This window comes from Haemaphysalis longicornis, unplaced genomic scaffold (assembly GCF_048455015.1).
Source record: "Haemaphysalis longicornis isolate Haplotype H1 unplaced genomic scaffold, Haemaphysalis longicornis Haplotype H1 scaffold_7, whole genome shotgun sequence".
In the NCBI taxonomy this organism is placed as follows: domain Eukaryota; kingdom Metazoa; phylum Arthropoda; class Arachnida; order Ixodida; family Ixodidae; genus Haemaphysalis; species Haemaphysalis longicornis.
The window spans coordinates 4677437-4704847 of NW_027526422.1; the positions used below are offsets into that span (position 1 = coordinate 4677437).

The 27411-nt window shown below is 55.5% G+C and overlaps 1 protein-coding gene across 2 annotated transcripts in view; it reads right to left on the reverse strand.

Moving 5' to 3' along the window:
• Nucleotides 1-239: 239 nt before the first annotated feature.
• Nucleotides 240-27411, reverse strand: part of LOC144144348 (3-hydroxyanthranilate 3,4-dioxygenase-like) — a 31065-nt gene continuing 3893 nt past the window's right edge. Inside the window, exons 3-5 of one of the 2 annotated variants that reach the window (XR_013317221.1) lie at nucleotides 6106-6363; nucleotides 2310-3424; nucleotides 240-333 (exon numbers count right to left, since the gene is read on the reverse strand). Coding sequence is in view for 1 of the 2 variants with exons in the window: in XM_077675763.1 (XP_077531889.1) it covers nucleotides 3175-3424; nucleotides 6106-6363 (508 nt within the window). In the remaining variant the exon portion in view is untranslated. Of the gene's footprint in view, nucleotides 3425-6105; nucleotides 6364-27411 lie in introns of both variants that reach the window. The other variant, XM_077675763.1, reaches the window with a different exon arrangement.

Here is a 27411-nt window from a genome sequence, read left to right on the forward strand (position 1 = left end):
AAAAGTCGCTTTGTAGCAGAGACTAATCCTTTTTTCTGGTTTTATTATGTTCAGAGATTCATTTATATTTGGCAAAATAACTAACATGTACTACCATACGCATGCGCACAGCGCACGCGACCTGAGCCACGTTTTTGTTTGGAGTAGTTGTGCAGGACGAGCACAGATAGCAGCACAGGTTGGCACGTTTTTCAAACCAGTGTTGCAGAAATGCAACAATGTGTACAGGCAGCATACAATGGATTTTGCTTTTGTGTTTATTTCCGTTTATTGGTATGTTGCATATATGGTGTTATTAAACAGTTGCTACTGCGTGCATTTTTATTCACGGCCCTGGAACCTACGTATACGCCTCGAGCGCGGCCTGTAGGGGCGCCACTGAAATCCCCCTAGCGGCCCGTTTCGAAAGCAGGCGCGGGAGTCCCCGGCCCGCTCCCCCTGTCGCCGTTGCTTTTGGGGCTCGTTCAAGACAGCAATTTACCGCTTGTCCGCGTCCGAAATACCGAATAACGTGGAGCAGGCACTCTGTTTGCAAGCCTGGTGTGTTCACGAGAGTATAAACGTTTATGACGCGATCTTAGAAAGATCTATATGAGCGCCGGGCGTGTGTCATAGGCCGGCGTCCCGAAGCCAGTATTTGCATGCAGCTGATTGCAATTCCACTGCCCTGAAATTTAGTGGCAGTGTCTCCGTAAGCAGTGTTTCCTCCGATGGTCATGTTGCGGCCATACACACTATGATGTAAATCGACTTTGTGCACTACAAAATCCAGCGGAGCACTCATACCTGACAGCACGAAAGTTACGCCTGCCAATATCACATATCAGATATTGATCAGTACCCTGAACAAGCCAATGCGGCATAAATTTCGCAAACATTGTACCAAAGAAGTACGATGGATAATGCAAAATTACACTCCGGAGTCAGCACACGACGACAAATTTAATGCTGGGTCGTCTTGTCCCGAGGTGAGCGCTCGCAAGAAATTCATCTGTTACATTTATCCTCCACGAGAAGCGCGAAGATGGGCTTATAGAGTAATCCGCGTCCGCGACCAAACTCTTCTTCGAAACATCGTCGTATGACACTGGGACACTGCAGAATCTAGCATAAACCGAAATCAGAGACCCTTATCAGATACGACACTCTTCCAACGAGTCCGTGTGTACGAGATTTCGGCGCACGTTAAGGATCTCCAGGTGGTCAAAATTAATCCGGAGCCATCCACTACGGCGTTCCTCATCGTCTCCGTTGCGTCGGCGCGTTAAACCCTGCAATCAATCAATCAACTCTTTCAACGACACCTCGTATTTCTTGTGTACTGCCTACCTTGTATTCTTAAAAAAAATGCGTCCGCCGAGTGATCAGCCGTTCGTTGAAGGCGAAAAACAAACGAAAAATGAACACGCAGCTTGTGTGTGTGATAACTAAAACGTTCATTCGTTGATTTCGCTCCGCATTTGTAAATAACGATAGTTAAGCGTCCTCCTCCTCACGCCCCCCCCCCCCCCCCCCATGCCTAGCGAAATATCAGCGCATTTCGTATCTAGTTGGTCTGGTGATTACTACCTTGCTCAAACAAACCTCTTTAGCATTTCAGAAGCTGCACTCGGTTTTTTTTTTTTCATTCCCGTACGACTATTCTATTTATTCTTGACTTGCAGACCATTCATTTTCCCGTGGTTTCATTAACATATACCTTGGTTCTTACTATAAGGCATGAGTGAACACATATCTGACAATGCACAGCCTTTGAGTGTACTTAACATTTTCGCGTGGCTTATATTCCCATGAAAGGCACAAGTTTTTGTCAGCTATTGGGTTATCACATCCCTGAAACATATTTTTCTACGACGTACGTACTCGAAGCAAAGCCGCATTTGTTGTCTGCGCTGCAAAACGAACCAACCTCTTACAGTGCCAATATTAGGTCTAAACGAGGTAACAATAAATAGAATTCACTTGTGCTGACGTGTTCGAAGGTGACAGCGGTGATATGCTGCTGCCGTCGCCGACGCCCGCAAGAGCGGCCAAGAAGCGCGCAGAACCGCCTCCCCGGGTAGCTCTTGTTGGCGTTCGAGCGCTCTACCAAGACGCAGCTGTTTTTTTAAGCACCCTAAACGTGCAGTTAGCTTACAGACGTCACCATAACAAGTAGTTTAGTGCGCGGAAAGGCAAAGGGAAGCGAAAGAGAACCAAAACACTGCATGACCACCTATCAGCCACGCAGCGCTAATCCCGCAAACGCCGCGGAGAAGCGGCGGCAGGCGGCGCAGCGATCGCGAATCTCGAGGCGTATACATGTCAACTTGTTTTGACATTTTAGACTCCTGTAAACATTTTAATTTTGAAGATCGTTCCTGCACAACATGTCTTGGAAGGAGCGACTTTAGTAGCCAGTGGAATATGGCAGGCCTTCTGCTGCCTCCGTTTACACAATTTTTGCGTTAAATTTTTAACGCGTGAAGTGCATTCAGCATCGCCTGAATGGGCAAAAGGAATTGCCATGTTCCTTTGGGGTGTAGCCAGAGCTCAGGCCATGCGTTGAGGAAACCGGCGTTTGTTTCGTGTTTCTATTGGCTGGCTGTGTAACCGCCTGTCAGGAAAAAAAGAAAAAGAAAACGACACGGCTTCTTGGGAAAGGCAGTATTCATGTGAAAAGTGCTCTTTGGTCTATCACATAAAATGTGCGTGATATATACGCATGCTGGCAGCCTCTTGGGTCATGTCGAACTCTGCAGTGTTTGGACGCAGCTGCCCCTCGCCTTCACCTTTGAAAATGAAGTCTGCCAACAACCAGGGCTCCTTGCATCCTTGCAACTTGTTGCACCTCTCACCAATTCCCCTGCACCGCAGTCGCGCGCTGAAGGGCGAGCAGTGTTTGCTACTTATGAAGCGAGATAAACGGGCAGTCAGGGGACGTGTTGTCATCCCGACTCGTACAGGGCGATCTGTCGTGCAACGCAACACTACAGTCGAGCACTCTGCTGGCACGTAGGCTTAGTAAGGGCCATTGCACCACATGGGCAAGTTCTTAAAAGTGGCCGCAATGGCCACCCATCATCTGTTTCTAGGATATATGTCTGAACCTGACTCAGCGCTGAGGTGCCGTCGTGTGCACGTGTTCTACCCTAATTCACGTTGGCGCGCAAGAAGTTCAGGTGCACAGGCAGGTCAGCTGTGCTTCGGCGGCATGCTGGTGGCCACGGTGCGTCCGCCGTCGCAATTGACGAGCGTGTACTGCCCGGGTGATGGCACGAGCAGCGTGTCGCCGCCATCCAGCGCGAACTGGGTACCCGCCACAGTCACGTTCGCCGATCCGCTGGTCTGCCACAAGAAGGTCTCCGTCCCGGCGCACTGCGTGCCGTGCGTACCGTTTCCCAGCACCACGATGGTCGACTGGTGGCCCGGGCCAAAGAGTGCTCTGCGTGGGCATGCAAGGGCAAAGGGTCAGGCAGAGAGCACCCCCAACGGCGCGTAAAAATGATTTGGTATGTGCCGTGTCTATGTGTATATGTGCAGACATCACTACTGGCGCAAACCGTATACTTTACTGGATGAAACAATTCAAGTTGAACTATAAAGTTGAAACTAACTGGGCTGGGCGAGATGCAGGCATGCCAAGGCATGTTTAGGAAAACTTGTGTATGTGGACACACACTAAAAAAGCAACAAGTGTTAGAATCAAAATTTGTCTGTTGGTTGCATATGCGAGCGCGCAGGTTGTGGCATTTACGCATGTTGTCTTGCGTATCACTTTGTTTACTGCTGGCCCGATTGAGGGCTACAGAGCTTTTACCGGGTGCAGAGTGATAGAAAGTAAACATTTATTGAATTGACAAGAGATGGGCTTGGATTCAAGATTTAAGGAGTCACCCTCAGTTCAAGATGCCTTGAGCGCATGCAGCATCGTGAGCCCTTTGGCCAGCCGAAGCTACCATCCAGGCCAGTGCTGGCCAGGGGTCTTTCCCAAAGCTCGATAGCGTGAGAAAAGAAGGTGTTATAAACTTTGTGATGACCGGGTTTTTTAGGTGAGGCGTCCTCGCGGTGCAGAAGTTCCCAGGCCGTCAGCGTCAGCAGAGCCCCCCATACCACCCGAAGCTGGCCCTGGGGGGGGTGTTATGACACCCATGACAGCTCGTCAGCTGTAGGGGTGGGGATCCCTAGAGCTACTCCATATGCCTGGCGAATGGTCGGGTCTACATTTCAGAGGATTTCACTGCTTTTAAGGGCTGAATAGCCGTTCCACAAATGATGGGGCTGATGAGAAAAATTGTGCAGCTTGCACTATAGTGGTGCAAGGCTGGAGAAACTCTCGCCATGCTGGAGACCCATAATTTTCCGAACTTGCCGCTGAGAGTTCTCCATGACTCTCAGGCCCGGATCGTTTCGTCCGCAGGCTTTCACATATTTCCCAACCTGCGGCCAACCCCCTCGCTACAAACCCAAAGGAAACGCTGTGTGCCCAGAATGCCGTGGTAGCTCAATCGGATAGACGCCGGTTTCGTGACGCGAGGCACCCAGGCTCGATTCCGACCACGGGAAGCGTTTTTCTTTTCCGATTGGCTGCACATGTGATTGTTCCCCCGCTGCTAGCCCCGTACTGCACCGGCCTTTAGGGTGGCCCAGTTGCCGGTTTCGCGGCGCAAATGTACCTGGTTCGAATCCCGGGACCTCCCGAACCACGGTTTTTATGTGCAGAGCGCTTTAGGGGATCGCTTTGACGTCGTATCTCCCTGACTGGACCCAAGTAGAGCTCGATATGGCGTACCGTCGTAGCGGCGTCCCACAGAGGCTTCGAAAACTAAGCGTTTTATATAGTCACAACCGTTCGAAACTCGTGAACCGCTGTCGCTTGTTATACATCTCCCCGTTGCAGCGCAAAAACAACTGCTGGTACATTCGAGGCAAAATGTATATATAACTGGAAGCCCCCGCGTTCATTTAGTTAAGAATGCTCATTGGGCTGTCTTTTACGATAGTAAGCGAAAAAAGCGGCCGTGCAAGAAAGGAAATGGCTCGTTCGGGATGACGCAGAAAGGTTACAGTCATGCAAGAAAAAAATTTACCCGTTCGAAATGGCGCCAAACAGCTCCAGCATATGAAATTGAAGCAAGCACAAAAAGATCAGAACTCCCGCTGGCGCAGTTTCAGGCAGGGAGCGCGCGAGCACTGCGAACGGGGGAAATTTGAATTGCGTTGGACAAACTTCCGTTCATTCATCAAGAGAGGAGTGAGGCGGCGGCGAAGAGCATGATGGGCTGTAGCAGCGAGCGGATAACGGCGCTACCGCCCGTTATGGCGAATCACTGCTGTGCGCTTCCGACAGCTTTCACACTGAGTGGAACGGTTTGGATTTTTTCTTCTTCTCCGGGATTTGAGGTTTTTTGGTGTGACGGACGGACAAAGCTCGGCCTAAACACCCCTTCTGTTACAAGGTCTGATGAGAAGGCGGACGCGCCACCCAATGTGGCGAGGCGGTCGTTTCGAAAGGCCTAGCATGTCGGCCAGTGGTCAGTGCCTCTGGTCGAGACAGATGCTTGGCGCTCCCTCTCTCGGGGAGATCGGTACTCCGTTGACGGAAATTGGTCCCCGCGCGCGTTCTTCCTTTCTTATTTTTTCAGAACCACAAACTAACCTTCACAATGTGTGAAATTTAGCTGCTCTGAACCACCATCGCTTCACCGGTCCATTAAATTCACGTGGAATACGCGGATGAATAGCAAGAGCAGATCATTTAGGGCACCCGGAAATTTGCGGAACTTTGCACCCCTTTAAGTATGATCGACCAAATAGCTCAACAACGTACCTTATTAGACCCAGCGCAAGCACTATTAGGGTCGACAAACAAGTATGGTAGCTTTGTTATGAAGTGTCCCATTTTCCTAAATAGAAAGTTGCTCTAAAAGAAACAAGTTGATTGCTAAATTTCGCGACTAGTCAGCGTGCGTACTCTATCATCAATAATGCCTCTGGCCCTTAATTAAGCATGCCGGCAAGAACGGCATTTGTGTAACTTGGGGTGCGGGTTAACTACAAAAAACAAACATCAGGAACAATGTCCCAGCAGTTGAAAAAGGTACACGCAGTGGAAGGCCGTCCGACCTCGTGGCGCCGTCTCGGTCCAGCTCGGCCTTGTGCTCGTCGAGCCAGTGGTCGAGGCGGAAGGGCGCAGCCAGGCTCACGTCCCCGTCCGGCTCGTATGCGGCTTTTCTCAGGAAGGAGCCCGGGCCAGGCCTGCCCGTGCGCCGCTGTTCGGAGCTCATGAACTCGTTGAGCAGCTTGGCCAGTCCCTGCGTCAGGTCGTCGCAGTGCAGCCAGCGCTCGTACAGCACGTCCTCACACTTGTCGTCCTGGTAGAACCTGGACGAGCACGATGAAGGCAAGGATGAGCTGCGCGCTCTGACCTTAGCTGCTGTGCAAAACTTTATTTTACCATCAGGTGTAGAAACTCCTCTCTATAGGTCTACTCCGCATCATATCTTCCCAAAACGCCAATCACACTCTCCACTTTTCAATCATTTAACAGCCACGAAGTCTCATGAAATAATTTCCACAGGCACCTCTCGGGTTGATAAAAAATTCGAAATAGTCATATTCCCCCTCTCATAGCTGCTCTTTTTTCACTCGAAGAGGGAAATCTGGGCCAGTGGGTTTGGAATCATTTTCAACAGCGCGCTGTTGAAAATGAACGCGCAACCACGCTCGTCCTGCTCGTCCACTCAGCTCGCCAAGGGGCCGAGCTGAGTGGACGTGCATGTCCCGCGTTAGCCCTGTCTTTCCAGGGGTCTCGTGGCGTAATTCCCTAAAATTCCTTCGGAATAACCGCGGCATCGAGTGCCCACCAAACCTCGCTTTCGGTGGACTTCTCTTTTTGGAAGTTCGGATCTCGCCCGTCTTGCAGCGGACGCCCTTCACAGGCGGGGCCGCCCTGACCTAGGCCTAACCATTGGAACTCGGCCCTCCTTGCGGCTCTCAGCACGTTCCCCTTTCGCCTGGAGCAGCAAAAGGAAATCGGTCGAGGTGAACGGTGACGCCAGGCGGACGCAGAAGACCTAAACGAAGCGGCCGGGTGGCTTACGAGCCACGCTAGGCCTAACCTCAGGCGGCTGACTCGGCAAGCCCATCACTGGCTCCCAACCAAGCAGCAAGACGTGCAGCAAGACGTCACGTTTAAATACGCAAGCCTCCGGTTGCAGCGCCTGTCCCGACAGCCGCCGCTACCCAGCGAGGACATTGATACCGTGTTGCAGCCTCGAGAATGGCTGGGTGCGGACGTGCCTCACATCGGCTCCGTCGATTATGCCAATTTTCGGAGGACCATCCCACCTCAGCCCGTCCGAACCAGTACGTACGAGTTAGGTTTAGCGTCAGCTACCTGGCGATACTACTTTTTGGCAATTTCGCCCATTTTTGCGATTTCTACGACCAATTTTCCGAGTGAGGCGAAGCCGCCCGGCTAAGCCTAACGAGGAGTACGACCACTCCGCATCATGGCGGCGGCCACGTCAGCGGTCGTCGCCGGCACTACCCCCGACATCGTCGTCGTCGGGGGCGGCGGCAAGTGTGCCGAAGTCGAAGACGGCGGCGGTGACGGATCTGCGGAGTCCGCAATGGATATAAGCACAATGGAACCCGAGGAAGAACATTCGAGACGGCAGCCCAGCCTGGATCGGAGCTCGGGGAGAACGGCAATCACAGTACCCGGTGAGATAGAAGACGAAGACGAGAGTCCTCTCGACCACGACTCCTCTCGACCACGACTCCTCTATCGCCGCCTCATCGGAAAGCCGCGCCGGGTGGGTCAACGTCACGTCCAAGCGCGGAAGGAGAGGACAAGCGAGCACGGAAGGGTCCCACTCGCAGCAGCAACAACTCGCCCTTTCGGCCACCGGTAAGCAAGCCCTCGACTTTGCTTCGAAACCCCGCAACCAACAACCGACGCGAGCTCAGTTTGCCCACAAAGTCAACGTAAGCATGGCGAAGGCAGCAAAGATGCCCAACTTTGCTCCCCGAGACGAAATCAAAGTCGTAGTCAGGCCACGTGGCGGCCTAATGGTCGGGAAGACCAAGCCAATGGAGTTGATGAGCGCCATCATAAGAGCGGCGGGTATCGAAATAAGCGCGGCGGCGGAGGACATGACGAGCCCCAACGTCGCACAAAACATCATGGTGGTCAGTACACCGGACGAAGAACGAGCCAAGCGCTACGAGCGAGTTCGGGCCATCGCAATGGGCGACCAAATATTCGAGGCGTTCGCGTACCGGGCGGCGCCGGAGAACACGGCCAAGGGAGTTATAAGAAACATTGGGATCGACGAGTCGCCCGAAGAAGTACGCAGCCGCATCGTACACAAGTACAACCCGACAGCGCTGGACGCCCACCGCATCGGCAAGTCGGAGGCGGTGATCGTGCTTTTCGACGGAGACAAGGTACCGTCCTACATCAAATATGGAAATGTGGTGGTGAGGTGCTACCTTTACCGCGAACACCGAGAAGTATGCAAGACGTGCGGCCAGGTGGGCCACCGCAAAGATGTCTGCTCGACACCGACCGCCCGAGTCTGCTTCGCCTGCGGCAAGCAGAACCCGGGCCAGAATCACCAAGAAGTTTGCAAGCCACGCTGCAAACTATGCGGGGGCCCGCACGCCACGGGCACCAAGAACTGCAAAAACAAATTTAAGACGCCGTTTCAAGTCAAGAAGCGGCAATGGAAGCGCGAACTCGAAGAGGAGGAGGCCAGGGCCAACGTGGCAGCGCAGCAGCCGCCGCCATCGGCGCTAAAGGTCAGAATTTCTAGAAGAGACGAATTCCCGGAACTCATCCCCCGCGGAACCAATGGCCGCAGCGAGAGCAGCAGAAGCAGGAGCCCAACAGTGACGAGCCGCGTGGCAAGCCGTGATAGGCGGAGGAGCAAGTCGCGCGATGGCGTGACGTCACCCTGGGCCTCCGTTCAGTAGCGGTCCCAGAGATCGGTTTTGGGGGAGGGGGGGGGCGATTTTTTTTTTGGTGGGGGGGGGGGCGAGGCGAATAAAGAATCGCTCCCCTCCTTGCGCCAATTCTGCTGAAGTGGTGATAACCACGGAGGCGTGTGCGCGTATGCGGTGCAACCAGCTGGGATTTAACTTCGCGCAAGTGGAATGCTTAAAAAAAACTAAAAATAAGAAACTGAGGACCTCTTTGGGGGGGGGGGGGGCGACCGCCCCCTTCGCCCCCCCCCTTGGGACCGCCACTGCCTCCGTTGCAGCTGGCGGCAGCGCGCAGCGGACAGTTACCGAAGATATGGAAGACGGCCAAGACCATCTTGCTGCCGAAACCCAACAAGCCGCCGGGGATAGAGGGCCTGCGACCCATCTCGCTTACGTCCTGCGTGGGCAAGGTGCTGGAGCACGTCCTCAACACCCGGTGGAATCGATACTTGGAATCCCGTGGGATGTACCCGGATTCGATGCTGGGGTTCCGGGCGAAGCTCGGCACCCAGGATGCAATGTTGCTGCTTCAACGAGAGATTCTGGAGCCCCCCGGCGGGGTTCCGAAGAACGACAGCCGCGCGATCCTGGGCCTGGATCTGCAGAGCGCATTCGACAAGGTGCGTCACTCTGCGGTCCTGGCCCAGGTGTCGCGCCTCGGGTTGGGATCAAGATCCTACGAGTATATACGGTCCTTCCTCTCTCGTCGCACGGCTCGGCTGGAGGTGGGAGGAGTCAAGCTAGAAGAGCGAGAACTGGGCAATGTGGGCACCCCGCAAGGCTCGGTGATCTCCCCGCTCCTCTTCAACCTCGTGATGATCGAGGTGGCGAGGGGCCTGGAGAAGCTCGGACCTAACATCAAGCACTGCATATATGCAGACGACGTCACCATCTGGGCGACGGGCGGCAGCGACGGTGACGTCGAAGCCGGCCTGCAGGCAGCGGTGGACGCCGTCGAGACCGCGCTCTCGGGCACGGGCCTCCGGTGTTCGCCGCAGAAATCGCAGCTCCTGATTCTTCTGCCACCCGGCCGGCACAGAAAGAAGGCGACCGAAGAAGCGGCCCGCAACATCGTGGTCCGCACCGGAGACGGCGAACCGATCCCGCACGTCACGGGCCTCCGGGTCCTGGGCATGTTCGTGGACGCCGTCCAAACCAACAGCACGGCGGTGAAACACATCACGACCAAGATGGGCATCGCCACGCGCCTTGTGAAGCGGGTCTCGTCTCGCTCGCGAGGCATGAAGGAAGAGAGCCTCCTGCGTTTGCTGCAGGCCTTCGTGGTCAGTCACGCAGCTTACGCGGGGGCTTTCCACCGCTGGACGCAGGCGGAACGTCAGAAGATCGACGCCGCCATCCGCAGGGCGTACGCGGGGGCCCTCGGGCTCCTGCAGGGAACCAAGACGACGGCCTTGCTGTCTCTGGGAGTACACAATACGCTCTCGGAGATCAGCGAGGCACAACGAGCGTCACAGCTGGCCCGCCTGGGCAGTACTGCCGTGGGCCGACGCTTGCTGGCGAGAGCCGGCCTATTGCCTCCGGGCGAAGAGCCGACGACAACATCGACGACGGACGAGCTCGTTCCCCTGCGGGACGACCTCGTCAGACGACTAGTGGTCTACCCGCTCCCCAAGAACACGGACCCGGAGCGGGACGGCGGAAGAAGGGAGGCACGCGCTCTCGCGCTCGCCCGGCAGTACGAGAACGACGACGGCGCAGTCTTCGTGGACGCCGCGAGGTGCCGGGGAAGACGCGACGCGTACGTGACGGTGGCGATTCGGGCGAGCACCGGGGAGCTGATCACGGCGAGCAGCGTGCGAGCTCGAACGGCCGGCCAGGCGGAGGAGATGGCGATCGCCGCGGCCGTGGGCCTACCGGGCACCCGCACGGTGCTGAGCGATTCCAAGACGGCGGTGCGCAACTTCGCGCGCGGCGTGGTGTGGAGCGGTACGGCGCGACTGGCGGAGTCCCTGGAGGCTTCGCGGGCTGCGCGACAGGACCGCGCCAAGACTATCGTCATCAAGTGGTTCCCGGCGCACGCGGGTAGGGAGCTGGCACCCAACATCTGCAACCGCAACGAGGAGGCGGACGCTGCGGCTCGTGGTCTCGCCACGTGCCGGGCTGCGGCCGATCGTCCGCCTCACCTCGTCGACGACGGTGAGGAAGACAAAGAAGAAGAAGCGAAGCCCCTCGTCGACTACGGCGGGGTGCTCCGCTGGCACCGCGACCAAAGAAGAACTTTCCCACCTCCGCATAGGGAATTATCCCGGGCCGAGGCAACGAAGTTCCGGCAATTGCAAACGGAGACCGTGCTCACGCCGGCGCTTGCGCGTCACGTGTGCCCGGAACTCTATGAGAGTGCTACGTGTAGCGTCTGTGAACTGGAGACAGCGACGCTCGCCCATATAATGTGGGGATGCAACAGTGCTGTGCGCGATGGGGGGGACAATGTGCTGTGCCCGACGGACACATACCCTCCGGAAGTGCGCGTGTGCGTGGGTTCCGTGGAACTCCAAGAACAGCGACGGGCGATCCAGCGGCTCGAAGACGCCCTGGCGAAGCAAAGGCGAAAGGGGATCTCCAATCCGCCTACCCCTCCCGGCAGCGATGCCAGGGACGGTGGGAAGGACGGAGGAACCCAAGTAGCCGGAGCTAAGGCGGGCCCAAGTCTCCGAGGTCTACGTCCAAGACATTAGGACTCTTACCTAAGTCTACGACAGGGGTGAAACCGAGCCCTGCGTGGCCGGTGTAACCCTGCACGCCGGTTTCGTTCAGTAAAGTCTTTTCTCTCTCTCTCTAACCGAGCCGCCGCTGCCGTTGCCGGCGCGCGACAAAGGTCAAAGTCGACTACAAGAAGCAAGAGCCGCTCCCGCTCGCGGCACGGCAACAGAAATCCCACCGCCACCTCAGCCACGAGCGAGATACAACAACTACGAAAGATTGTGCGTGAACAACAAGAAGTGATCGCCAAGCTATCCAAGCAACTGGAGGAGCTCCTGATCTCGGGACCAAGAGAAAAGAAGACAGCAGCAGCAGCAACGACCACGACCGGCCCACCCTCCCCCGAGCTGGGCAAAATGTCGCGGCCCCCATCCCGGACGCCGCAGCAATCACAACAGCAGCAGCAGCAGCAGCAGCAACGGCTAACCCAAGCCAATCAAGTGAAGCCAAAAGAGAGCAACCAACAACAACGGCAACCACAACCCTAACAGAAACAGGGCAAGCAGGGCTCTCCGACTCCCGCGAAGCGAAGAGCGGAGGAAGCCGCGAAACCACAAGAAGAAGAAGCAGAAGAAGCCCCGGACATGGAAGAGGAAGATGGCGACGAGTCTACCATCTCGTCCATCTCCACGCAAGAGGCGAGCGAAGCGAGGGCCCCCGGGTACGCGGGCTTGAATATCCGCCTCCGGCAAATTACAAACAGACTAAACAGGTGGGAGAAACGCTGGGAGGAGCTCGAGAAAAGGCTCGGGGACAGGCTCACCAGGCAGTTCGCCGACAGGCTGGACAAACAGTTCGCCGACCTGAGCAGACAAATCGAGCAAAGTATGAACTCTGAGAACATGAAGGCCTTCATCCTGGGGGTCGTCGGTAGCCACTTCAACACCGGAACCATACAGCCAATACCACCAACATGCCAAGTAACAACCGCACCGATACAAGCTTGAGGATTTGGCACTGGAACGCCAACGGCTTCCGGTGCCGAAGAGCAGTATTACAGCAACACCTGCGGGGCCTTGGTGAATCGGACCTCCCCGACATCATCATGGTCCAGGAAACGCACGCAGAAGACAACAACGCGATGTCCCTGCCTGGCTACCGTGCGCACGCCAGCCCACCCAACGCCCGCACATGCGGGAAAGGGGCGGCGCAGGGTGTGTGCACCTTCGTCCGCAAGGGAATCACGTTCATCAAACACGAACACTTCCTCGGCCGCAAGGGCAGCTCCATCGAGCACTGCGCGACAGAGGTGGCGATCACGACCGGCAAGAAACAGAAGAAAGACACTCTACTCTTGGTAAACATCTACAGTAATCCGAAACATCGCCAACAAAAGTTCAAGTCACAAGGCGCGCAACACGGCTCCTCATCAAGACAACGTAATCGTCGTCTGCGGGGACTTCAATGCCCAACACAAAGAGCTTGGCTACACGATCACGTCGGCCAAGGGCAGAAGCCTACTAGAAGACGCCGCCGTAGCCGGGTACGTCCTCCTCATGGACCCGTCCAGCCCGACCCGCATCGGCACGTCCGTGGCCAGGGACACCAACCCGGACCTCTCGTTCGTGTATCTGCCGGACGGTAGAACCGCGCACTGGAGGAACACGGGTCAGAACCTGGACAGCGACCACAACATCATCGAGGTCAAGATACCGATCCGAACCAGCGGGAGCGGGGGCGGAATCGGGCGTCGACAACAAATCAAGCACAAACTAACGGACTGGCACCAGTTTCGGGACGCGGACCTGGGCGAAGTCGAAGGCGACGAAATAGAGAAGTGGACCGAGGGGCTCATCACGGCCGTCTCGCAGGCGACTATGGAGGTTGAGACGGACGAAGAGATCTCCCGAATGGATCCGCGCCTTGCGCACATGCTCGAGGCGAGACGGGCCCTGCAAAAACGGTGGAAACGGCAGCGGCACAATCGAAACCCCAGAAAGAGGATCGCCGCGCTTGGCCGCGAGATTGAAAAATACAGTAGACAGATGTGCACTCAGCAGTGGCACGCAATCTGTAACGAAGCCGACGGGCAACTCCACAAAAAAAGGCCGTACGTGGAAGTTGCTCCGGCACTTGATGGACGAGACCAAAAGCAAGGATTATCAGCAACACCAGCTGGCGCAATTAATGTACACGGCCACCAAAAAGCTCGGCGAGGAGGAGGTGTACAAGCGCCTAAACGAGCGCTACCTCCCCGACACCCCGAGCGAGGCACACGCAAATTACGACGGTCCGCCCAACCCCGCCCTCGACAAAGACATAGAGGAGTGGGAAGTGCGCAAGGCGGCCCAAGATCTGAACTGCAAGTCGGCCGCAGGTCCGGACCGAGTGAGCAACAAGGCCCTGCGCAACCTGAGTGACGAGGCAATAACGGCCCTCACCAAGTACTATAACAAATGCTGGCAGTCGGGCAAGCTCCCAAAGCAATGGAAGACTGCCAGGACGATATTAATACCCAAACCGAACAAGCCACCGGGCATCGAGAACCTGAGGCCTATATCCCTCACTTCGTGTGTGGGAAAGGTCCTGGAACACGTGCTCAATAACAGGTGGCAAAGGTTTCTAGAAGACAACGGGCTGTATCCCGATTCGATGCTGGGCTTTCGAGAGAGGCTCGGCACGCAGGACGCCATGTTGCTCCTACAACACGAGGTCGTGGATGTCGCCAACAGCTCCACAGCGGACAATCGCGCCATCCTCGGTCTGGACCTGCAAAGCGCCTTCGAAAAGGTGAAGCACTCCGCGATCCTAGCCCAGGTCTCGCGACTCGGACTGGGAGAGCGATCGTACAATTACATCAGAGACTTTCTGACGCAGCGCACCGCCCGGCTTCAGATTGGAGAGACGCAACTGGAAGAGAGAGAGCTCGGCAGCATGGGTACCCCGCAGGGCTCGGTCATTTCACCTTTACTATTCAACCTGGTGATGATCGGGGTCGCCGGAAGGCTAGACGAGCTTCCTCACGTGAAATACACAATATACGCGGACGACATTACCCTGTGGGTACCCGGGGGCAGTGACGGCCATATTGAAACAACGCTACAGGAGGCGGTGGACTGCATCGAGGCCAGCCTACGAGGCACGGGACTCAGATGCTCCCCGCAGAAATCCGAGTTGCTAATCTTGCCCCCGCCGGGTCGGTATCGCAAGAGGGCCGCAGAAGAGGCCGAAAAGAACATTGTGCTGAGAACGGGAGACGGCACCATCATCCCGAAAGTACAGAGCATAAGGGTGCTAGGCATGCACGTCGAAGCGAACCGGAGCAACTCAATTACGATCGACCGGATGACCACGAAAATGGGAGTAGCCACGCGCCTCATCAAGAAGATCTCCACGCGCAAGCAGGGGATGCGAGAGGCCAGCCTCCTCCGATTGTTACAGGCTTTCGTGATAAGTCACGTCGCCTACGTCGGCGCGTTTCATCGCTGGAAGAAGCAAGAAAAGGATAGGATAAATGCGGCGATCCGCAAGTCCTACAGGTCGGCCCTCGGCCTCCTGAATGGCACGAATAACGAAGCGCTCCTAGCACTGGGGGTGCACAATACCCTAGAGGAGGTGAGCGAAGCGCAAAGGGTGGCACAGCTCGAGCGCCTGAGCTCCACAGAGACTGGCAGAAAAATTCTGCAAAGACTGGGAATTAACCCTCCCTTGGGATCGCTACGGGAGGACGAGATCGTCCCACTAAGAGACGAAATCGCCCGAAGTATCAAAGTACCGCCGCTACCGCGCAACATCCACCCGGACAGAAACGCGGAACGGTTAACGGCGCGAGCACAAGCGCTCGCCAAGGCGTATAACGCAGACGAGGGAGCCGTGTACGTGGACGCGGCCAAGTACCGCGGACGCTCCGACACGTACGTGGCGGGGGTGCTGAAAGCCACCACTGGAGAATTGCTGAATGCCGGCAGCGTGAGGGGCAGAACGGCTCGACAGGCGGAAGAGGCGGCCATAGCCTTGGCCATGAGCTGCCCGACAACGACCACGATTCTGAGCGACTCCAGGTCGGCGATCGCAAGCTTCGCCAGGAATGCAGTGTGCAGGACCACCGCACGCATCCTCTCGAACGCCGAAGGGAAGAGTCGAACAAGGACTACAAGAATCCGATGGTTCCCCGCACACGCGGGAGTGGACCTACCGGACGGACACAGCAACCGCAACGAAGAGGCGGACGCCGCAGCGCGAGAACTATCAACGTGCCGCACTGCCCCACCCCGCCCGCCGTCCCCCGCACCAGCGGACCGGCAACAACAGCACAACGCAGACGCAGAGATGGAGCCCTTGACCGTCTACGGTGAAGTGTTCCAATGGTACAGAGACAGGAGACGCGCCTTCCCGCCACCCCACCCGGGACTGACGAGAAGAGAAGCGGTGCTCCTACGGCAGATGCAGACTAAGACTGTGCTCACGCCAGCGCTTGCGCGACACGTGTGCCCGGACGTTTACGAAGACAGTGTGTGCAGTGTGTGTGCGCTTACAACCGCGGACCTCACCCACCTCCTGTGGGGTTGTGGTGGACACGTAGCAAGCGGGGGCTGCAAGGACCTCCCCCGGACATTTACGGACTCATGAGCTCGCCAGAATGCGAGCAGGCAGTCCAGCGGCTCGAGGCTGCTCTGGCGCAGCAGAGGCGAAAGGGGGACCCGCACCTTCTTCTTTCTGCCGACCCTCGGGGTGGCGGAGGGAAGAGAGACGGGGACCCTTCTAGTAGCCCAGGCTGTGGTCCAGGCCCCAGTGCTTCGAGGCCTGCCTAACCATATAGACAGGGGGGACGGCGAAGCCCTGCGTGGCCTGACCCGCCTCCTCCCGCCGGACAAATGTTCAATAAAGTAATTTCTCTCTCTCTCTTGAGAATGGCTGAATGTCACCAATATATGCCAAGCCGGCTTGCGTGACGGAGTCTTGCGCTACAGAGGAATTAGTTATGACGCGGCAGCGGACGATATAATTCGCACCGACGCCGTAAAAAACGTTATTGTCGCCAGAACTCGTATGACACTGGCCAAAAAGTACACGGCCATACAAGGGCTCCGCATCGGAGACAGCGCCTGCAAAGCCATCGGTTACGCGGCGCCGCTGGAAGACACCGTCAAGGGGGTTATCCGCAACATCACCGAATATGACGGTGCCGAAGACATGACGCGCAGCCTAAAAGAAGAATCCTACGATTCTCAAGACGAGCTCGACGCATGGGCCCACTAATTCGGTCCTCGTCGTCTTCGAAGGACCGAAGGTACCGCACTATATGTCTACTACAGAGGTGCGGAATACCGTTGCTTCATTCATAAGAAGCAGCACGATATATGTGACAGCTGTGGCCGCCTCGGACATCGCTCGGACGTTTGCCCAGCCCCCGACAACAAAGTGTGCAAGATTTGCAGCACCGAGGCCCCGGCGGAGCAACACCATTGTGAACCCAAGTGTGCACTGTGTGGGTGCGATCATTTTACCGGAGAAGTACCGTCTGCGTTTACATACCCCATACCTCCTGAAGACGCGAAAATAGGAGAAAAGGCAAAAACAGCAATTGCAGCAATACCAGAAACGCGACCGTCAGCGACACCAGCAGGGCCCCTCCAACGGCCCTGCATGGTCCATACTCAAGAACGCGACCGCAGCAGAGCGGCGGCGACCCCTCTTCCCCGGAACTCGCGCACCGACTCCTCCAGCAGTCGGCAACAACCTAGGACGACATTCGCGATCCACATTGCCAAGCAACCGTCAAACAACCGGCTATTTTCAACTAAACGAGGTGAGCTAGGCGAATACGGTTTCCTAAGGCAAACGTACCCAGAAACGTAGTGCTCCCCCACCTTGAAATTTGAGTAGTCAGATCATTCTTCCGTGACAGCCAAAAGCAAGCTGATGCTCGAAATGCTATAATAGCAGAAAATTCTATTTTCAAGGCCAAACTGGCTCAATTCGAACAAACAAAAACCAGTTCCGCAGTTCTCAGTAGCGCACGTCCTTGTGCCCAACCGACGGACCCGGTCAGCCAGGCCGCGCAGGTCACTGTTGTCAGCTCCCAAACACCGCATGCGCGTGGCTCTGCCGTAGAGATGGTGGTGATTTATTAACAAAGGAGGGAAGAGAAAAGGCCTGGGGATATTGTTTAACTCAACGGGGAGTTCACGCTCATACAACCCAGTCCAGGGAAGGGGATTGGGGCTTCAAGGGATAGGAGGAGAGAAGGGGGAAGAGAAGAGCGGTAGGAGAGTGGGGGATAGTCTATATCGCGTTCGTTTCGTCCATGACTCGATGGCTACAAACGCAGCGCTAGTCCTGTTGTAACCAGGAAGTTGAGTAGGTGCTGGAAGACCTCCCGTCGAATGGCGTCCGGTTCCGTGGGGAACAGAAAGTCTTCTAGCTTGTGGCTTGGGGCACCAAGTCGCTGGAGTGCGGCCCGGAATTCTGCCCTCGCGGTGTCGTACTGGCGGCAAGAGCACAGTAAGTGCTCTAGCGTATCGGGTTCTGGGCAGTCGGCGCAGGTGGGGGACGCTCGGCGGCTTTGGTGGTGCAAGCGCGCTCCCACGTTGCAGCAATTGAGCCGCAGGCGAAGCAGGCGTCTCTGCTAATGCGTCTGGGCAAGACCCGTAACGTCGAGCCCAGGCGATATCCTCTGAGCTCATCCGGGCTCCCGCTGACCATGTAGGTCAGCGGGAGACCTCCCCCGTGCTGCCACTGCAACGCCATACAAGGACTCTGGCGATACTTAACCAACAACATATATTGTGGGAATTCACACACACCTCAGCATTCAAAACACATCACACTAAGGAGTGGCTGGCTACCGCCTGCAATCACCAAGATCAACGGGACCTGGTCATCGTCATCCGAAGTGCTACCAGGAGCTGCCTGGATGGAGGCGGCTGACAGATGCCACCCCCACCACAGCGATAATAGGAAAAATAAGTCTCTCTCTCTCTCTCTCTCTCTCTCTCTCTCTCTCTCTCTCTCTCTCTCTCTCTCTCTGAAAGCCCTAGTCAGGCGGCAATTACGAGCTCGAAAAAACACGTTGACGAGGACATGCTCCGCCAGTTCGGAGAAACCCCCCACCCAAACACTAACGAAAACTCTCAGCGCCGCGTTCAGAACGATGCTGGATAAGTTCAGCGAAAACGTAGATGCCCAAATCGCCAGCCTCAAAGCTCCAGTAACAGCGCTAGAAATGGAGTCCAATTGGCTGGACGGTGCTACCTTGGCGAAACGTCACCATACCGAGCTCCGCCGCCTCTGTCAAGTAGTGGTAGCGTGGTGAACGAGCGGCGAGCAGAAGAGCTGCCTTGCGACGAAGAGCCGAGAGCAAAACTTCACGGCTTTACCGCATGGCCAGAGATGAACAGCGACGATACAGTAACAGCTGCGGCCTTGCAGATTGTCTCGGGCAGAGTGACTTGCCCTTACGGACGGCCGAAGCGATCTCACATCGTGGCTCTGAAACGGCGGAATGTATATACAGAAGCGTAAACGCTTCCGCTGCCTTCCAGCCATTTGCGCCCCGCCCGAACATAGTACACACATTGAAATTTTGGGCCCACTTGTCCTTGGTAAACGAGCACACAACTGAACGTGCTATATTTCTTAGCCACAGGGGGACTCCACCACTGACATGTGATCTAGCTTTGGAATAGGGAGACTCCGAGGGTTCAATCCTTTTGCCGTTTCTCTTTAACGTAGTCACGATGGGACTCCCCAAAATACCAGAACGGATCGATGGCCTCTAACACAGCTTCTAAGCGGACGGAGGCAGGCTCTGGGTCAGCGGAAGCAGTGACGGGAACGCTCGAGATCGGGACATCTTACAACAGGGCACTGAGGCGGTTGAGTGGCACGTACGACCCCGGGGCCTCAGCTGCTCTTCGCAAAAATCGGAGTTGTTACTTACAGGCCCACCAGTAGGGGTATACGTGCAGACCCGGACCCTCCGGCCGTGAAAGATCTTCGCGAATGGAACGCAACCCATCCCCACAGTGTCCAGTATACGGGTTACAGTTATGTCCATTGGCCGAATACAGAACATAACTTAGAGACCATCCTGGCGCTAGAAAAAAGCGTTCATCGGACCGTATACTCGACTCGTATCACCAATACCGACATCACAGTATGGAGGAGCACAATCTCGGGCCATTATTAGAAGTTTTCGTCCTCGGTAGGATAACGTACGTCACCCTTTTCCTACACCTCAAAAAGGACGGAGAACTCAAAATTGACGGCCTCATTAGTCGGGCCTACAAGCAGGCCCTGGGCTTAACGATCACTGCTCCGACCGAACGTTTCGAGGCACTCGGGGCTCACAACACCCTCACTGAACTAATAGGGGCCCAACGGCTAGCTCAACGAGAGCGGCTTAGCTACAGCCAGACAGTTGAAGACCTGAGTGCGCACCGCCCCACAACGATGACGTCAGTGACCACAACGATGGGGTTAAACTGTGACCGCTGACCACGGACCGCAGACTGACGTGACTTCCCAAGGATGGATTGAGGGCTCGCCAAGCGACTAACGATCGGACGCCCTCAGTAGCGCTACTGATTCTTAACGGATGCCTGCTGGGGCCAACGGAAGAAACAGCTTAGGATCAAACGGGTCGGAATATTCTCGGCTCCGTGGGAATCAACCATACCACCCGCGAACCAGGACACACAAGGCACCATTGGCTCCCGAAGTGCGCGAACACATTCACACCCCATAGATTTACAGAAGTATGTACCCGGTCCGCATCTATAACGCAGACAGGCAAGGGCGAAAGCCCTGAACAAACGATACGGAAATTCCGAGGACGTGCACGTTTACGTGGACGGGGCCGACTACCCGGGTCGCGATGCCATGACCCTGGCGACAGTAAATAATACAGGCGATTACATGAGCTCCGGGTCGGTCCGCACGAGTGAACCGGAGGTAGGCGAAAAGGTGGCAATGACGGCCTTCGCAAACAGGAAATACGTGGTGGGAGTCTCAAAATCTGCTATTATAAATTACGCAAGGCGGCGCATCCCCTTATAGGTGTCTGCACTTCTCAGGACTGCACTCCACAATATTCAGCGGCCCAGAAAGATACACATCTAATACATGGGCACCTGCACACTCCGGCTTGGCCGGGAACGAATGCGCGCGCGACGCCGTTCGAGGATTTTCTAACTGAGCTGGTGACAGTCACAGCGATCATTCGCTTCCCTGTTCGGGCAGGGTTCGGCTTGTGCCCTACAGAAACATCACTCATCACTATAGGAAAGAGCGGGCCCGCTTCCCCCCAGATCATCCTACCCTCACCTGGCGACTTTTGCAAACGAACTCGTACCTCAAGGATGGCTTGGTGGGCTAGATGGGGATGCATATTAACAGGGTTACCAGCGCACGCAGACGGGGACACGGAAGGAAGGAACGACAGGACAATTGGCGCTGACTTGTCCTGTCAGTGCCTTGTCCTGTCGTTCTTTTCTTCCGTGTCCCCGTCTGCGTGCGCTGGTAACACTGTTAATCGTACCCCAACCCGGTTGCGTACCGTCATAACCGTTCAACCTCGTGATCCGCTGGCGCTTGTCATACTCCCCGTTACTTAGCGCAAAGAAAACTGCAGGTACATTTAAAGCAAAATCTGTGTATATAACCGGCAGCTCCCGGGTTCATCTCGATAGGAACGCTCGTTGGGTTGGTTGCGATAATAAGCGAAAAAAGCGGCCGCGCAAGAAAAAAAAATAGCGCGTTCGAAATGACACAGAAAGGCTCCAGCTGCGCAAGGAAAAAAATGGCGCGTTCGAAATACCTCCAAAAAGGCTCCAGATCGTTTGAAATGACGCAAAACAGCTCCAGCATACGAAATTTAAGCAAGCGGGGAACAGAGGAAGCCAAGCCAAGCAAAGGCTGCGAACGTACACGTTTTGCATCGCTCTGCCTTTGATGCCGTATGTTATATTATAGCAGGCATCCTGCCTGTTATACGCTGTTGCAAACAGTCACGAACCACCCCTGCGCCGACTCATAAGGTTCGTCGTCCCTTGCATCCTCTTGCCTCGCCGCCCGGCCGATCGTCTTCTTCGGTCCAGCAAGTAGGTCTAGCCCGCAGGGCAAGAACGGCGGCGGCTGTGCGTTGCCGCTGCCCCGCACGTGGAGCCAGCGGAGCAGTCAAGGCAGCCCCATCGTTGCGCCGAGCGTCCCTTTACCACCGCGTCGCGCGCGCGCGCGCGCGAGAGAGAGAGAGAGAGAGAGAGAGAGAGAGAGAGAGAGAGAGAGAGAGAGAGAGAGAGAGAGAGAGAGAGAGAGAGAGAGAGAGAGAGAGAGAGCAACTTTTATTTAGCGTATTTATGCGTGGGAGTGGCTTTTCAGCCCTCTCCGTCAGCATGACCTGGTCGGCGAGGGGTGCGCTGGACAACGCAGTCTCCCACTGCTCGATGTTTGGGCTAGAAAAAGGGGGTGGAAAGTCTGGGTTTTGACTGCATTCCCAAATTATGTGATACAGGGAGCCTGTTTGTCCACAGAACTTGCAATGCGGTGAATGCTGGTTAGGGTATTGCTTATGAAGTCGAACCGGATGAGGGAACGTGTTGGTTTGTAGCAGTCGAAGCGTGGATCCTTGGTGTTTACTTAACTGGGGGTGTGGCGGTGAATAGATCCTTCGTTCGAGCCTGTAGTGCTGGGTAATGTCTCGGTAGGAAACAACGGGGGTGGGGTCAGGATCTCCTTCCGTGGCCTGGTTGGCGAGTGCGCAGGCCGTCTCGTGGGCGAAATCGTTGCCCGCGAGAGAGGAGTGTGCCGGGGCCCATACTATCATGACCTTCCGGTTTGGGGGGTTTGCGCTCAGGAGGCGGTGTGCTGCTGGAGTCACCATTCCCGCAATGTATCTTCTGCAAGCCTGCTGTGAGTCAGAGATGATTGTAGTTGCCTTGGTTTGAGTAATAGCCAGCGCTATGGCCACTTCTTCCGCCTCTTGACTCGATGTTTTTGGAATGGTTGCGCTGGTGAGGCATTTGTCTCTTGTCGTCACCACTGCCACCATTGCTCTCTTCTGTTTGCAGCTTGCTGCGTCTGTATACACTGTTCCCTCATCACTTCCATAAGTCTTATCTAGGGCTTTGGCCCTGGCCTGTCGTCTTCCTTCGTGATGTTTGGGATGCATGTTCCGAGGGATTGGCCTGATTTGTATGCACTGCCTCGTATTTGACACAAGAGCTCTGGGTTGTAGCTGACCCTGGGGGGTCCACTGAAGTTTCCCCATGAGCTTTCTGCCAGCGGGTGTCAGTTCAAGCCTTGATTTGTGGCTTGAGAGGTGACCTTCGATTAGTTCGGATGTGGTGTTGTGGAGGCCTAACTTTAGCAGTAGAGCTGTCGAAGCGCTGATGGGGATTCTTAGTGCCTGTTTGTAGGCTTCGCGTATGATGACGTCGATTTGTTCCTCTTCACTCTTGGTCAGGATTGCGTACGGTGCAGTGTAAGTAATGCGTGAGAGTATGAAGGCCTGGACCAATCTGGTGGTGTCTTGCTCTTTCAGTCCCCTCTGTCTGTTGGCCACCCTGCGTAGTATCTGAGTGACTTGTTCTGTGTTTGTCTTGAGTTTTTTAATCAGGCCGGTGTTCCTTGTGTCCGCCTGAATGTCTAATCCAAGTATTCGCATCGCTTTTGTAGGCCTGATGGGATGACCTTCCAGCATGATTTGTATATTGTCTTTGTCTTTCTTCCGGCCTCGCCTGCGCACGACCAGAAGTTCCGATTTTTGCGGTGCACATGTTAGTCCGCACTCTTTAGCATACTCATTGACAGTATCGGCTGCTTGCTGGAGCGTGTCTTGGAGGCCGCCAATGGAATCTGTGCCCGTCCAGATAGTAATATCGCGTCGCGAGCCCTGCCATGGCAACGCTGTGAAAATGGACACATCTCAACCGCAAGTGAGTACTCCGATACCGCTGTCAAGCGCAGTTAAGAGGCCGCCCGAGTCTACAGGCCGGAACGAAATGCAACGCAGGACGAGTCAAAACGATCCCGCCCGTCGGCTATGTCAACAACAGCTTCGCTGGCACCTGAGGCTTCATCGTATAGGGTTGTCATCAAACCCCGAACTAACATCGACATGCCCACAGTACCCAATCGGCTGATTCAACCGGCAGTGGCCACATGTCTCATCATCCCAGGCCTTCGTGTTTTTTGCCGTGCACAAACCTACCAATACCATATCGGTATGGGTGCCCTCTTTGGATCAAGCCACTATGCTCCAGTCGTTAAACAGCATACAGGTCTCGCAGTCTGACTACGTACAGGTTCAAGCATACCTGGCAGCTGGAAAGGACTTAAGACGCTATGTGGTGTCTGGCGTAGACTCCGGTGAGGCACCTGAACAGCTTCGCTAGGAGCTCTACTGCCGTACTCACGAAGTGGTCGCGGTCTGATACATGGGCAGAAGCCGCACCTGTCTCGTGACCCTGCGGGGCCCGCCTACTCCTCCGGACCGTATCATCTACTACGGTTGCATCTTGCGCCCTCGGCCGTTTAAGCCATCAGTTGTGTACTGCTACGCATGCTACAGATAAGGACACACGAAATCCTCCTGCCCTTACCCGCCGAAGGACGACCACATGGAAGCCATGGCTCCACATACTTTCCGATGCGGCCTCTGTAAGTCAGATGACCATGAGATTACTTCCCGGAAGTGCCCTACGAAGTTGGAGGCAAACAAGAAAGTTCGCGAGTGCCGTTCAAAGCGGAACGGAATCCGCCGTGAATCTCCACTGCCAGATGAGGTGCCGACCTCTAATCGATAGGCTGTTTTGGCGCCCTTAGAGGAAGACGTAGCCGCAGCTGAACCTCCAGCGACAGAGTCGATAACGTATAGTGCAGCGATTAAAACGCCCCGTGCTGGCCGTCGACGTTCATCACCCGTACAAGAATCACCTGCTTATGATATGGAGGAAGAATGGGAAATTGATAACACACTGGCTACGTTACAAAAGGAAATTCAGCGTCTTAAGCAACGCCGTGCAATTCTTCAGCGCCAGCGTGTGAACAATCGCTCCACTGAAACCCAATCCGCGACCCTGTCTGTGCCTCCAGTTATCCAGGGTTCCACGTCGACAACCATGTCACCACAAGAACTTCTGTGTTTCGTCGCGAAACAACTCCAGACTCTCACCTCGCTATTGTTGACTAACCTCCACCTGTGATGGCACCTGTATCTGTGGGCTCATCGCAAGGCGTTCTGCAATGGAACTGCCGGGGTATATCGGGCAAGGTTGGAGAACTTCGACAACGCATTCTGTACGGGAAGCTACATGTATGGGCACGACTACTCCAGGAAACAAATGGCCTCCCTTCCCTTCCTGGATATGTGGCTTATTCACCTCCGTCTATTCTGGATCGTCGAACCACTATGCCTGATGGCCCTCCAGGAAAGGTAGCCGTATATGCCCGGTCAATTTTTTCCTCAAACCCGCATAGACTTGGCGCGATGGTGCACACTGTGGCAGGAAGTCGTCGCTGTGCTAGTTCGCCTCCCCCGTACAGACGTCATCATGGTGTCATACTATGCTCGCCCCTACAGCGGCCGTACAGCTAAACTATGCCTCGGTTGGCTTTGCCATCTACCTCGACGGCATCCCGGCTGTCCAATTTTGGTGGCGGGGGATTTCAACGCTCCACACACTACGTGGGGCTACGTCACTTCCAGTGCGCGTGGTGTGTGTGTGTGTAAGACACGTTTACGGACGCTCAGTTTGTTCTCCTAAATGACATGTCAGTATCTACACGACGCCGTGAACATCCACGTGCTTCTCCAAGCTCACCTGACTTATCTTGGTGGTTAAAAGTGCTTCAATGTCCTGGATGTGTCAGCAAGACTGCTGGAAGAGTGACCACCATTCGATTTATCTCAACCTTTCTCCCGGCCGGGCGAATCGTCTTCGACGACACTGTCGAGTGGTAGACTGGGACCTCTATCGATCGACAGCAGCTACGATCGTCTCCAGCACCTTACCTGACCCGTGCCCGAGTCTCCGCGTGGCTTTGGAAGCAGCGACTCGTACGACGTGGGTCGAGGAATCGCGGCCTGCCCCTGACCTACAACTTTGTCGTCTGTGGGCCGCCCGCCGTCAAGCTGAAGTAACGTCAATGCGGAATTCCGCATCAATCAATGCACGTTTGAACCTTTACTGCCTCACAGCAGCAGCCCGCCGACATGAACGACGACTGTTACGAGCCCGCTGGCTAGACTGGTGCGCCTCGCTTGGCCCTTCGTCGTCTAATGCCTCGGTTTGGCGAACATTCCAAGCAATGGAACGTGGTCACCGCCCTCCAGATCCAGCAGCTAGTGCACTTCTAGCATCTGGCCAGACACCATCCGCTTTTGCCTCTCTCGCTGCAGGTACCTTATTTCCCGCCTTTGACACTCCACCAGCTGTCTTTACGATTCCAAACTGTGTACCGGCATCCGCCGGTTCATTGCCCACATGCAACGACATTGAAGGGATTCAGGCCCCCTTTACAATGGTGGAATTCTTGACAGCCATCGACCTTGCCAGGCCGCGCACTGCACCGGGACCTAATGGCATCCCTTTTGAGCTATTTAAGAACACGGAAGGCACTACACTTGACGCCATACTTGAAGCCATAAATTCAGCGTGGACTTCAGCCGCGATTCCTAACTCCTGGCGTCACGCGGAAATTGTTGCTATCCCGAAGCCCGGCAAAACACCAGACCGGATTTCTCACCTTCGGCCAATAGCTCTGACATCAACGATTTGTAAGCTGATGGAGCGCTTGCTAGCTACACGTCTTACTTGGTGGCTTGAGCGATATTCCTGGTATCATCCCGCCCAAATTGGATTCCGACCCCAGTTGGGCGTCGAAGACGGACTGCAGCTCTTTATGATATGATCCTGATCGGAGGATGCTCTCACCGGATTCGAACCGTCCTTGCAATGGATATTAAGAAGGCCTACGACAATGCCAGCCGCGAAGCCATTGTTAGGATCCTAGAGTGGATTAAACTGCCCAGCCGCGTCTGCACATTTGGGAACGCCTTTCTTCGGGACCGCACCTTCACCCTTCGCTTGGCCGGGGAGGCTACAGGACACTTCACATCGCACCGTGGTGTTCCACAGGGCTCTGTGTTGGCGTCGGTATTGTTCAATATCGCCTTGCTTCCCCTAGCTTGGCGGTTGGCGGAGATACCTGACGCGCATTACATCATGTGTGCTGACGACATTACTGTGTGGTCCGTGCATCCTGACATCTCTGTCCAAGAAAACGCGCTACAAACGGCGTTAAACGTGACCGATTCCTGGTGCGCCCAAGTAGGACTTGAACTATCGGAAGAAAGAACGTCATACATGTCAGTGACTAACAAACATGGGCGACGCCGACTTGAGAAACGGCCTGTCCGGATGTTCATTCATCAACAACCTCTACAGGAGGTCCCAACAATTCGTTTGCTGGGCCTTGATGTTGCCTCGTCTGGGTCCGCGGCTCCATGGGTGAAGAGTGCGAAGGCTCATGCGGCACGGACAATGCCTGATGCGTCGAATGGCGACGAAGGCTGGCGGGTCGCGCACCAGCGTTGCTCGCCTCCTTGTGCGGTCAGTGTTGCAACCCAGACTCGTGTACCAGGCTCAATTCCACCATCTCACGATGAGGGACTGGGATCGCCTTGAATCCATCAACCGGGATGCCATGCGGGCCATTATGGACTACCCCGAATGACCCCGATACCAACTCTGCAGGGGGAGGCCCAACTTAATACGA